The sequence below is a fragment of the Mirounga leonina genome, unplaced genomic scaffold, assembly GCF_011800145.1.
Source record: "Mirounga leonina isolate KUSES-001 unplaced genomic scaffold, KU_Mleo_1.0 Mir_165, whole genome shotgun sequence".
Lineage (NCBI taxonomy): Eukaryota > Metazoa > Chordata > Mammalia > Carnivora > Phocidae > Mirounga > Mirounga leonina.
In genome coordinates this window covers 41,607,874-41,622,287 of record NW_023270415.1, presented here as the reverse complement: position 1 = coordinate 41,622,287, position 14,414 = coordinate 41,607,874, and the positions used below count along the sequence as shown (strand labels likewise).

The 14,414-nt window shown below is 38.6% G+C and overlaps 1 protein-coding gene across 4 annotated transcripts in view; it reads right to left on the bottom strand.

Annotated features, from left to right (window-relative positions):
* Window positions 1-1,931: 1,931 nt before the first annotated feature.
* The window catches only part of ESRP1 (epithelial splicing regulatory protein 1), a 54,803-nt gene continuing 42,320 nt past the window's right edge, over window positions 1,932-14,414 (bottom strand). For 2 of the 4 annotated variants that reach the window (XM_035011094.1, XM_035011095.1), the window contains exons 14-15: window positions 10,655-10,805; window positions 6,834-7,203 (exon numbers count right to left, since the gene is read on the bottom strand). In XM_035011094.1, the coding sequence (XP_034866985.1) occupies window positions 7,129-7,203; window positions 10,655-10,805 (226 nt within the window). In that variant the 3' untranslated portion in view covers window positions 6,834-7,128. Of the gene's footprint in view, window positions 2,073-6,833; window positions 7,204-10,654; window positions 10,806-14,414 lie in introns of those variants that run through there. The other 2 variants (XM_035011093.1, XM_035011096.1) reach the window with 2 other exon arrangements.

Here is a 14,414-nt window from a genome sequence, read left to right as displayed (position 1 = left end):
TGCAGAACTCCATATGGACAAAGAAAGAGTAATTGGAATAAAGGACTGTGTGGGATTCAGAAACAAAGTGCTACATCTTCTTAGTTTTCTGTGGCTTACGTTAGGTTTTTAAATTATCAAGTAGAGCACCAGTAAAAATGCAAGGATAAAATGATCTGACTGCTATAACAGTTAAACATTTCAAAATCAAAGTTTCAGTGATTTAGGTTTTAAAGGATGGTTGTTTGGGGGCGCTTGGGTGGCTCAGTCGGGTAAGCGTCTGTCTTTGGCTCAGGTCATGATCTCAGGGTCCTGGGATTGAGCCCCACATCGGGCTCCCTGCTCAGCAGTGAGTCTGCTTCCCCCTCTGCCTGCCACTCCCTCTGCTTGTGCTGTCAAATCAATCTTAAAAAGAAAAAAAAGGGTGGTTGTTTGAACTCTATCTGGAGTGCATTTATCCTTGGTGGCTTTTACAAATCCTCACGGCAAACAGAAAAAAACTTACCACCTTGGAAAAAGATGGCTTACCCATGCCCTCCCACCATGACCCTAACTCTTCCAGGAATAAAAGAGCACACACGCTTTGAGATTAAACAGGCAGGTTTTATTATCAAATGTAACAATTCTACGAAAACTCAGTAGTATTGTGGTATTACTTTCTTAAAGTCTTTCAGAGCTTTGGGCAGACAGCATCTTAAGGCATCAAGTATAAACAACTCTTTTTCTGATCTTAAGTGCCAGTTGTCACCAATTTTCACACCAAATGGTATTGGGTTTTTTTCCTACTGCAGTTAGAGGGCCGTGGCTGGCCAGGTGAAGAGGGAATGTTTGGCTCTCCGTTCAAGGTGTTAATCAAAGTAATGCAACGGAAATAAAAATAGCAGCCACAGGAATCTGCAGAGCATTGCATCCAAACCAAGGACAATAGGGGTAACTTAAAGACACGTGTGCACTTTATCAAATCCTGTTTTCCTCTCTGGAGTTGTAGGAGGCAGCAGTACTCGTTAGCTAGTGTCTAATATTGCACTTTTTAGCATAAACACAGCTAAACACACAGTGCTAAACACTGACATTATCAGTACCTGCTTTAACGGCTTCAGTGTTTACTGCTCAGTCCAGCATGCTGACTACAATCCTAGGCTTTTAAAAGTTTTAATTATTTGACAGTTAAGGCATTAGAGAGAAAGGTTTAAGGCTCTATCTTAACATATACCAGCATTCACTTCAGTTAGTATATTGCTTTCTAGAATACACTGTTCAAATATTCTCATTTACGATATTAAAAACTATGGAATTTCTCTTATTAAAGTCCAGACCATCAGTAATGGGAAAAGTACAATATAAAATAATACATACGAAGCCACAATGTTCAGTTACAGTTTAAACTAGAAATTACTAACTACACATAGCTGCTTCATTTTTGGTTTTGCATTTTGGCCCCTAGTTCATTCTTATTTACAATGGTACCTGCTGAGAAAAAAAGAGGGAACTTTGAAGCTAGGAGTGTTTGGTGGTGGGTGCGCGAGGTCTTCTGATTTATCCCAAGGTGTTTTAAAAGGCAGTTTCCTTGGTTTAACTGTAAGACATCATGAGGGCCAAGAGAGTGGGAAAATATGATTTTTATTTAAGTTTGTGACTTAAGGATTCTAAGACCTTATTCCTGAATTACTTAGTGAGAGGGCACACTTGTGCAGAAGACAGGGAGATGGAAAACGAAAAATGGAAACACACAAATGAAGCTTCCACAACAGTTATTGATGGAGATGGTAGACACTAGTATTTTTTTTGTCCAAGACTTAAAACTTAGGAAACACCAATGATGCCATGTTAGCTGGAAGTAATGGAGTCACCCGATTTCAAATTCACATTTTAAATGCCTATTTGCAATCAGCAAGGAGCCAGGCATGCTGCTTGCTACAAGGATTTGGCTTCACCGGCTCAAATTTTTTACTCTCCCAAAAGGTAGGGCAAAAGCCCACTGTCCAATCATGTTTGCTGAGAATACTGCAGCCTGAGTATAGACAAACTTCCCATGAAGTTGCTAGAAGTTGTCATATCTGACGGTTTCAGGATCACCATACATCTTTCAAACACTGGAAAAAAAACAAACAAACACCATAATAAAATATTATAGTCTCCAAATTTCTCAATTATTGGGAGCTATAAAAAATTATTTTGAATGACACAAGGTTTAAAAAAAAAAAAAAAGCCTTAGGTAGTCCAAATTTTTATTTTATACATAGCTGGCATTCACAAGGCAAGTTCTCAGAGAGTACAGTGCTGGTAAGTGAAGTTTGTGATAACTGGAATTTCCACAACTCCCTACCCTGTGTATTACCATGCATGATAATGTGTATGTTTTCACCTCTATACTTCACTCAGCTCCTTTGTGGAGAGACCATTTTACAATGTCTATATGCACACAGACATTCCTCAGTCTGGGTTCCCAAGTTACCACAGCATTCTTCTGATATTAGAGGCTCGATACTACTATTAAAACCATTAAGACAATTTTTAAAAATTAAATTCTAGTATAAGAAATTTCAAATAATGTGAAACAAAAATATCTGAGTAAGAAGCAATGAGGCGGGGCACCTGGGTGACTCAGTCCATTGAGCATCTGCCTTCGGCTCAGGTCATGATCCCAGGGTCCTGGGATCGAGCCCCGCATTGGGCTCCCTGCTCAGCGGGAAGCCAGCTTTTCCCTCTCCCACTGCCCCCCTGCTTGTGTTCCCTCTCTCACTGCCCCCCTCTCTATCAAATAAATAAATAAATAAAATCTTAAAAAAAAAGGCAATGAGGCATACATTATAGGAAACATGAACTCTACATGTGAGTAGCTGATTAACAATCTTTATGTGGATTAATTCATTTATCCACACAACCATCCTATAAGATTACCATGTTATCCCCATTATGCAGATGGGGAAATGGAGGCATAGAGCAATTAAACCAGTAATTAGCAGGTCCAGAATTTGAACACAGATTGGTTCCACTATGCTATTTCACTTATACAACACACTTGGGCTCCATGCTCAGCAGGGAGTCTGCTTGAGATTCTCTCTCCCTGTCCCGCTTCCCCTGCTCATGCCCGCAAGAGCGCTTTCTCTCTAAGAAACAAACAAACAAATAAATCTTTTTAAAAAATTACTGTGGGATGCCCGGGTGGCAGTTGGTTAAATATCTGCCTTTGGCTCAGGTCATGATCCCAGGGTCCAGGGCTCCGCATTGGGCTCCTTGCTCAGCAGGGAGCCTGCTTCTCCCACTGTCTGCCACTCCTCCCCCACCGCCCCCTGCTTGTGTTCTCTAACAAACAAAATCTTTTTTAAAAAATTACTACAATTTGGGGACGCCTGGGTGGCTCAGTCGTTAAGCGTCTGCCTTCGGCTCAGGTTATGATCCCAGGGTCCTGGGTTCGAGCCCCGCATCGGGCTCCCTGCTCAGCGGGAAGCCTGCTTCTCCCTCTCCCACTCCCTCCACTTGTGTTCCCTCTCTCGCTGTGTCTCTCTCTGTCAAATAAATAAATAAAATCTTAAAAAAAAAAAAAAAAACACCTTAGAAAAAATTACTACAATTTGGTGACTTAAAACAACAGAAACTTATTCTCTCACAATTCTGACAGCCAAAAGTCAGAAATCAAGGTTATCAGCCAGGATGCATACCCTCCAGAGACTCTTGGGAACATTCTTTGCTTCTTCCAGCTTCTGATGGCTGCAGATGCTCCTTGGCTTATGCCTGCATCATCCCAGTCTCTGCCTCCATGGTTGTACTGCCCCCTCTTCTCCTGTATCTGCCCATTCTCCTTCAGCCTCTTGCATTAAGGGCCCACCCAGATAATGCAGGATAAATTCCTTTTCTGAAGATCCTTAATTTACATTTTTGGCCAGATAAGGTAACAGTCACAGGTTCCAGGGATTGGGACATGGATATATATTTGGGACCGCCGTTCAGCTGACTATAAGTACTTACTCTGCCATGCTCTTATTTGCTCAATGAAAAAGAGTACCAAGACTGAAACTAGAAGTGATGGATCTTTTGGTCAGCTTGGTCATAAGATGTATGACTCTGAAAGTTACCCAGCCTCCTGGGTTTCATTTCCTCATCTGTCATATGGAGCCATAGGGCACCCGCCCCGATGCCTCACAGTGCTAAGACTCAAGAGGCACTGGAGGTATAAAATGTTTAAGAGCATAAGGCCCTCTATTGGTGTAAGTATCATCTACTGGTGATGATAAATCTGATTATTAATATAGATGAGTTGAAAACAATATATAGTCATACTATAAGGTTAAGAGGAAAAGAAACTAGGTCCAAATTGCATGAGGGCATACAAAAAAGCTGAAATATTCATTGTGGTTATTTCTGGAGGATGGAATTATTAGACTTCTTTGTACATGTCTATACGTTCCAAATTCTTTAAAATGAACACACAATACTTTTGTGATCCTTACCTCCCAGGGTTGCTGAGATCATTAAAAGAGATAACTTATAACTTATGCCAAGTGTTTCACAAAATACCCCACGTAAATTTTTTATAATTCTCAATATAAAAGCAGATTAATCTGATGTTAGAATAAAGTGCAAATTTTTTTTTTTTTTTTAAGATTTTATTTAGGGGTGCCTGGGTGGTTCAGTGGTTAAGCGTCTGCCTTCAGCTCAGGTCATGATCTCAGGGTCCTGGGATCGAGCCCCGCATTGGGCTCCCTGCTCAGCGGGAAGTCTGCTTCTCCCTCTCCCACTTCCCCTGCTTGTGTTCCCTCTCTTGCTGTGTCTCTCTCTGTCAAATAAATAAAGTCTTTTATTTATTTATTTGACAGAGAGAGCGCGCAAGCACGAGCAGGGGGAGTTGCAGGCAGAGGGAGAAGCAAGCTACTTGCTGAGCAAGAAGCCCGATGTGGGACTTGATCCGAGGACCCCAGGATCATGACCTAAGCCAAAGGCAGATGCTTAACCGACTGAGCCACCCAGGCGTCCCAAAAATCTGGGTTTTAACAGAGCACCTGATTTGCTATTCTATCATGACCCCAAGCATAAGATAGAATCAAAGGTGAGTAATGGTTATAGTCAATTCAGGGTATTTCTAACGTAATGGCAAAAAGTCCCATTTCTAATTCAATATGTTCATTTTACTATATAGATAGTATGCTTATCAAATTCATAAACAACATTTAGAGGTTGAATAAAGAACATTTCAAATGACAAAGTATGGACCAAAAAGAGTATCAGAAGTCTAGATTAATGTGATCCCATCACTGTGTACTAGACTAGAAAATACCCACTTCCCACTGCAAAGTATCTGGGCATGGTGCTCTCTAGGACCCAAGAGATCTTGAAACCTCACAGAAAATGGCAGAGAATCATCACCTCCACCCCCAAACTGAGGTTTCTAAAACTTCAGAAGGAGAGTCTAAGACCCCAATTGTCATTTTTCAAGGACAACATTCTACTACTAGTAACCACGTTTTCCAATTTAGAATCCATATGGTTAAGGCCCATAGGATCCTCAGCCATAAAAATGGTAACAAAATTTGAAGATGGTATGCCAGGAAACCAATTTCAGCAAACTCAATAATAAAAAATGAAGAAATTAAGCCACACCAATTCCTGACCATGTCCCCACAATACATTCTCTCAAGCAGTCTCACACAGAAAGCCAGTATCCTTTAAGAAAAGTTTACCAATTAAACTATTTTCAAAAACTATCAGGGTTCCTTCCCTCTAGATTTAGACAATGAACCTTAAAAACACTATGCTAACAGAAATAAGCTAATCATGAAAAGACAAATATTGTGTTATTTATGAGGTACCGAGAATAGTCAAATGCATAGAAACAGAAGTAGAAAGGTTGCCAGGGGCTGAGGGAAGAGGGAAATGGGGAGATCCAGTTTGAGAAGACGAAGCCAGATGGTGGTGATGGTTACAGAATAATGTGAATGTACTTAATGCCACTGAACTGTACGCTTAAAAATGGTTAATTTTATGTTATCTATACTTACAACTATCAAAAAAAAAAAAAAAGAAATGGGGGGAAAAAGTACACCCAACTCAATAGAATTACCATAGGACTCAGTGATTCCACTCCTAGATACATGCCCAAGAGAATTAAAAACAGGTACTCGAGGGCGCCTCAGTGGCTCAGTTGGTTAAGCGACTGCCTTCGGCTCAGGTCATGATCCTGGAGTCCCGGGATGGAGTCCCGCATTGGGCTCCCTGCTCAGCGGGGGGTCTGCTTCTCCCTCTGACCCTCCCCCCTCTCATGCTCTATCTCAGTCTCTCTCTCAAATAAATAAAATCTTAAAAAAAAAAAACAAAAAAACCCCCAGGTACTCGAAGATTTGTACATAAATATTCATCTCAGCGCTGTTTACAGTAGCAAGAAGGTGGAAACAACCCAAGTGTCTATCAGTAGAGAAATGAACAAAATGTGGCATATCCATACAATGGAATATTATTCGGCCATAAAATGGAATGAAGTACTGATACATGCCACAACAAGGATGAACCTCAAAAACACGTGAAGTGAAAAGCAGCCAGTCACAAGAGTCATATATTGTAGGATTCCATTTATATGAAATATCTACTATAGGCAAATCCACGCAGACAGGAAGCATAGTGGTTGCCAGGGTCGATGGGGAAGGAAAACAGGAGAGATACTGCTTAATGAGCATGGGGTTTCCTTTTGGGTGATTAAGAGGTTTTGGAACTAGATAGAGATGGTATTTACACATGTTGTGAATACACTAAATGTCAATGAATTGTAGACTTAAAAATTATGGATTTTGTTATGTGATTTTTACCGCAGTTAAAACAAAAACAAAAAGCATACCCAACCTGCATTCCACATGAAATACAGCAAATGGATTTCCAAATGGAAAAGTTTTCCCTTGAGCCCAAAATAACACACAACTATTATCCATAAATGTTACTTAGATACGGTCTCCTTGGGCGACACACTGAATTCCAGTCTCCCATTTCTTCCAGGATTTCTGACCCTCCTACATCACACTAAAGAAAAGGGGAAACTTCTCACCCAACTCATAAAAAATACTTTCAGATTCTCTACCTCTTTTTGTCTGACCCTTTATGATTTAGCTTTCACATCATAGTGCCTTACCTTCTTTTCTGAGGATCGTCTAACTGCTGGGGCCCTTAAATACAAACCCATTCTTTGGGTAGAGTCCTGGCCTGGTCATTTGTGTGTACAAATCCATCATCGGCTGCATACTAAAATGCAAGTTAGAACAAACAGGATCAAAAGATGGACAAACTGCCACTATGGATGATTAGTATTTTAACTGAATAGATCTACCAACAGTATTATACTCTATTTAGACTGTGGGAAACAAGTTAAAACTCTGGTATAAACCACATACATAACCACAAATCCCAAGTCACCACATCCTACTTAACATGTCTAAATACCATAAAACTTCCTTTTAGGAAGTTCGTTCTACTGAACACAGGGATAAGAAAAGAATACCCTAACACAGTAAACACCAAACCTTTCAGATCTTGCTAACGGTACAGTTTCTATGATACCACAGGTGTGACTAGATGCAAAAGAGTTGAGTACCAACTATTTGTAAGGTATTGTACAATACGCCCAGCCTCTGCAAACAACTCTGTGAACTTTAAATATTAGATGTTACTGGGAATATCAGCCTAATTCTCCCAGGAGGACAGCAAGTAAAAATATCAGCAGTGGCAGGCTCAACGAAATACTGATTAAAGTCAGTATTTTGAGAAGAAACAAAAACTAGCACTACTGAAAATGCAAAGCCACTAACAGTAAACGGTAAAGCAAAGAGCAAATAAAGTTAAAGGAATTATGAAAGGATACCAGCAAAGAGCAAATAAAGTGAAAGGAATTATGAAAGGATACCAGACAGTCCAGAATAAGAGGCCCATTAACGAAAATACAGATACGGGTTTATTTTCACAACCAGAATGACATTCTCCTGACCGAATATTTTCATGGTAGCTTGTCTTGATATAGTCAGTTCTCATTCTATAAATCTCATTTATCAAAATGGACCCAACCCAGGCACTTTAACTTTATAAAATTATAGATTTTTTCATTATATATATATATATATTTTAAATCTCTACACCCAATGTGGAGTTCAAACTCACGGCCCCAAGATCAAGAGTCACGTGCTCTTACGACTGAGTCACCCAGGAGCCCCTACCTCAAGATATTTTTTAAAGGCAGAATCAGAAACTATCAAGAGATTTCATTCACTCAACTGATTATTACCACCTATTTGTTTAAATTATATATTACATAACCATATGATAATCGTAACCAGAAATCAAATGAAAACCTCCCATTAAATCAAAAACAGCAAGAAATACACCATAAATAAAGACAAACACAAAATACACTTAAGAGAACACAGTTTTAAGTCATCCTCCACTGATTCTGTCTTACAGTAAAGCCACACCTAAACAATCTGAAATCCTATAGCGAGTGGCTATTACCAAAATAATGGAGTACAGGGGAAAAAAAAAAGGCAACATGGACTCTCAAAGACAGAAAATATGAGCCTTTATGTAAAAGTGATACAAAAGATTTCAGAGGCATGCACAGTTACTGCCTTAAAGATGAAATTACTAAAGACACTGGAATAATTTGATATACTTATTAGGTGAGGTTCCTATGTAATCTTTAAGTATAAGCTTTAGGCCCAACCTGGGGTTTGAACTCACCACCATGAGATCATGAGTTGCATGGTCTACCAACTGAGCCAGCCAAGCACCCCAGGTTCCTACATAATCCTAATTTGTTGATCCAGTTCATAAACTCAAGCACTTCAGCAATGAAGGCCAAATGACTTGAGATGAAATAGTTTTGCACAATCTTCTTACTTCTGATTATACCAGATAACTCTAACCTTCAATGATTCCCAAGAAGCTACTAGAAAATAAACTGCTACAAACTTATTTGATCTCAACTCTGAAGCATGTCAATCTTTTAGCTATAAATCTAGAAATAACTGCTTTTGTTTGTTTCTGGTAGAATAAATACCCATAAAAGCCAGCCATAGAACTCTTCACAATAAGAGCAATTTTGCTTAATGTCATAACCAATTTATGTATATGATCACTTCTCTATTCAGTTGAAGGTGAAAAGTTGATTAGTCAAAACAAAAAAGAAAATTAATTCAGCTGACCCCTAAAACTTGAAACTTTGCTTGTAACTTTCCAGAATTAGAAAACATTGGAAGAAAATATTGAAACTCAAATGTTTATCTTGGTCACATTAAGCAATTTCTTCAATAGCCTTCAGTAAAATTCTATTCCTTTCATAATCTCATGAATCTCATATGAAGTTTAGAAAGTAACTTTGTTTAGTTCTGCAAGAGCTCCCAGTAGGCAGCATATTGGATTAAGGAAGAAGCAAAGTCTCTCCAATAGTCCCCCTTATCAGCAGTTTCAGTTACCCTCCACAAGAAGCAGAGGATCCTAATGCGACATCACGATGCCTAAGTCATTCACCTCAATTCCTCTCACCACATAGGCATTAAGCCAGGCAGTAACAAAAAGTAACTTTTGTCCAACCTTCATTGGATTTTCTTCATTTGCCAGAGAATACTCTATGTTAAAAGCCCATAAGACCATTACAGTAACTTGGTGGGTTTGTGGCATTTCCACTGAGATCATTTTAGCTGAGCTCTACAGTCCTCCATGATTCATGGCTATCAAGCTTGTAAACCCATTCTAACAGCGAAAACAGCCTCTGCAAGCATGACCTGTACAACGCTGTACTGTAAATGCTCAGGCTTATTTTAGGATTTGACATTTATGTCTATAAACACTTTTCAACTCTAGAGACTCAAGCAAAGTTCAGCTCCAAGAAGAAAGATAATTTTTGCTATTGATGCAATAAAAAAGCTTCAGGATACGGATTTTTAGACATTGCAGGAAAGGAATTCAGGTTCTAGGTAATTATGTCATTTGTGGAAAGAAAGATTGCTCAGATGTGATGGCATGAGGAGATTTTGCTTCCTGTTAAAGAGCTCTTATCAAGAAACATCTCATTTTTTAGCTTGAGCCAGAAAACAACTGATAGACACCGGCAGTTGTAGAAAAACCCGGTAAGACTGAATATTCGTTTTACAAGAATTACAGCAGATCATTTCATAAAAGGCTTATTATCCTATAGCTCATTTTAATAAGTTAGCATCTAAAGATTCATTGAGTCTCCTTTGTTTTTTTCCAGGTTAGGCAGAGAGGCCTCTAACCACTTTTTAAATACTCAAGCTTCATGTTTAAGTACATTTTTGTTGTTGTTGTTGTTAGTCAAGAATGTGACTTTGATGAAAACTCCTTAGCAGCCAACCCTATTCTGGATGAAAAGACCCACACTGCTGTGTGCTCTGAAGATCTTTCCCAAAATAGCCCGATTTTCAAAAAGAGCACCAACAGATTATGTTGACACAAGTAGAACAGCACAGAAAAGCCCTCATCTTGTCAAAGGGGTGAGTTTGAAGTTAGCATTCACACGACTAGTCCCTCTGACATTGCCTCTGGTTCTTTTTGCCTCTGTAAGCAAATCTATCAGCACATGTACACATGAGGTTCAGAGAATCTGCTTCTTTCCTGGCTGCATTCTTCAGACAAATCAACGTAAGTAATAAGGGCACTGTGTATTTTTCTTCTTCAAGCTACTGACCTGGTAACCTTGGAAGAAGTTAAGAATTTCCTTAACTCCAGTATTGTAGGCCAGGCCCTGCATTCTGACCACCGTGCCAGGCTGTGGAGGGACACCGCTAAGATTAGCAGCTGTAGGGAAGTAGCCAAGACTATTGGGCGAACCTGGGGGGCTAAAGGGAGAGAAAGCACAGTGAACCAATAGGAATAGACAACGTCCAATATTTACTCTAAAAACATTGGTTATTTAAGGAAACATATTCTCAAGATGATCTTTCTTAGAATTCTCAGTTATCTCTCCCAAGACAGGTAAGAACACCATAGCTGATCTGTCCCACATTTCCACAAAAGTCAAAAGTTGAAAAGTAGAACAGTCAATATAGAGTTAAGTGCAAGGCTTCCCCAGAAATCCAGTTCTGAGATTCTTAAAGGGACAGGAAGGAGAGAATTAAACCTTCACAGTCACTCAACCACAAAGCACCACTTCCAAAGCCCAGTTCATTGATGATTAACTGGCTAGTTACCCAGAATAGTAAGGCATGAAAAGGCATGAATTCAAAGGACTCCTAGGAACCATAGCCACAGAGACCAAAAGTATCCAAAGTTATTGCTCCAAAGAATAGACTGTTCTACCCGTATGTACAAGCAATTGTACAGCACAAAATACAAAGTACTATAGCACTCATGAGTTAGTTCTTCCAACCTGACTGGAAAAAAAGGTAGTGAAGTGAGTAAATTGGAAGGACACATAACAAATTAAATCAATCACCATTAACACAAGGGGAAAATTGATGCTTGTGTCCTCTTGCGTATCTGCAGCAATTACCTCCAAGGAGAACAAGCCAAGTGAATACATAATCATTCTTCATGTGGCAACTCAAGTGATTACCATATTATGAAATTAGTTTCATCCTGTCCCCCACCCAATCTGTTTTCCATCACAATTAGTGGCCAGATACCTGTAACTGAAAATATATAGGGGAAATTTTTTTAAGGACCTTATTACCTTAAAGAGCAATAAAGACCCACAGCTTTAGATTATTAAATCTTATAAATCTAGGTAATTATCCAATTTCAAAGACAAGTAAACACATAATGGAAGGGACTAAAAATCTTTGAGATTATTCCTCCTACATAATCCTAACTGATGGGCTAATAGGAATAGTGTCAGATGTGCATATAGTTCCAGATTCCATTTTTTTTTTTATTAGCACAGTAACTTTGAGCAAGTCACTTAATTTCTCTGAACTTCAATTTCATCATTTGCAAAATGGGGATAATAGCACCTTCTTAGTTTCACAGAACTGTTCTTCAGATTCAATGATATAACATACCAAATTACTCCATAAATCATAAAATGAAGTAATTTATGTTATTTCCATAACCATCATTCCATTTCATCATTTTTTAAATATTAGAGCCTGAAGATATTATTTGACATCAAGCTGCCCTTAACCTTTTAAGTCTATAAAGCAATGATCCTCAACTTGTTTGCATATTAGAGTCATTTGCGAGATGTTTACAACTTTGTATGAGGAGAGCCTGCTTAGAAGCTAATAGTCAATCTATGTGCAACTAGGAGAGCAAAGACAGAGGGAATGCTGAACTTTACACCTGAGCAGAAATTTAGTCATCACTCAGACACCACTCCTATTTTTACAAAGGTAGAAACAGAAACTGAGTTAAATAATTTCCCAAAGGTCACACAACCAGTTAGCTCTTCAAACAAACCAGAAGAACCACCCAGATTTTTCAACCACTCACTCATTCAAAGACCATATTTTGCTCATGTCAAATGCCTCATAGATACTAACTCTAATTCACAAGGACCACCAAGCCTTCTCTGTGTATTTAATTGTTATTCAGTTTTCCACACTGACGATGAGACTCAGACTGTTTCCACAGTATACAACTTACTTCCATGCTCTGTCCTGACACAGTCTAGTCCTTTGGCTAAAGATCTCCTATAAATTAAATCTAGGTGTCGAATACATTCAAAATACAAACAAGACAAAACAGAAAAAAGTTATCCCACTGGAAATGTAAGGCTTTAGTGACAACTATGTTCAGCATCTATAAGGAAGCATCCTTTCTCATGAAGCCTAAACTTGGAATCCTATCCTTGTGTTTTGCACTAGGATTCCTGCTATACACAAGGCATACTAAGGAAAATTAAACAACTGTGTATCTACCTGACAGGACATGAGAGTAAGAATTTTCTTTTTTTTTTTTTTAAAGATTTTATTTATTTATTTGAGAGAGAGAGAATGAGAGAGAGCACATGAGAGGGGGGAGGGCCAGAGGGAGAAGCAGACTCCCCGCCGAGCAGGGAGCCTGATGAGCGACTCGATCCCGGGACTCCAGGATCATGACCTGAGCCGAAGGCAGTCGCTTAACCAACTGAGCTACCCAGGCGCCCGAGAGTAAGAATTTTCTAACAACCTAAATACTAAAGTCTTTCAGATTATTGAAGTAAGAATCAACAAAAATAATTTATAAAAAATGACAAGATGTAGACAAAGTAAACCCCTATGTAGAAAATAAAGTTTTTAAAAAAGCTAAAATCAAAAAACCAGTTCAGTAAAGTTAATATACAAGATCAATACATAAAATAGACCCATTTCATTTCTATACCCTATAGTGAAAACACAAATATGACATTAAGAAAGTAATTCCATTCACCATAGTATAAAAAAAAAACAGGAAAAAAACTAACATAGGAATAGCTAGACTTGTATACTGAAAACTAAAAGACATTGCTTAAAAATAAAAGATAATCTACATACAAGGAAAGACAGCCCATGTTCATAAACAGAAGACTTTATATTGTTAAAATGACAATACTGTCTAAATGCACCTAAAGATTCAATTCAATAGCTATCAAAACTCCAACTGTTTTCTTTTTTTAACAAGAATAAAAAAATAACTGAATCTAAAACATACAAGGAAATGCAAAGGACTCAGAAGAGCCACACTCTCTTGAAAATGAACAAAGCAGGGCGCCTGGGTGGCTCAGTTGGTTGGGCGACTGCCTTCGGCTCAGGTCATGATACTGGAGTTCCCGGATCAAGTCCCGCATCGGGCTCCCTGCTCGGCGGGGAGTCTGCTTCTCCCTCTGACCCTCCCCCCTCTCGTGCTCTCTGTCTCCCATTCTCTCTCTCTCAAATAAATAAAATCTTTAAAAAAAAAAAAAAAAGAAAATGAACAAAGCAGGAGTTACATTTGCTAAATTCAAAACTTACTATAAAACTACAGTAATCAAGACAGTGTGTTGCTTCCATAAAGGTAGGTAATGATCAACGGAATACAACTGAGAAGCCAGAAATAAACCCTTATATTTATGGTTCATGTGAGTTTTGACAAGAGTTCTAGACAATTCAGTGAGGAAAGAATAGAAAAGCAAACGCTGGGAGATGTTGTGGATTTCCAGACCACTACAATAAAGTGAGTATCACAATACAGCGAGTCAAATGAAGTTTCTGGTTTCCCAGTGCACATACAACATTTTGTCTAGACTATACTGTAATGTCTTAAGTGTGCAACAGCTTTAGGCCTAAAAAACAGTGGAAATATCTTAAAAATACTTTATTGCTAAAAAATGCAAAGTATCACTTGAAGTTTCAGCTAGTTATAATTACTGATCACAGATCATAACAAAATACTATGAAATATTTCAAAAATTGCCAAAATGCAACAGAGAAATGGAGTAAATGCTGTGAAAAAGATGGTGCAGGATTGCCATAAACCTTCAATTTGCAAAAAAAACCCAGTATCTACAAAGT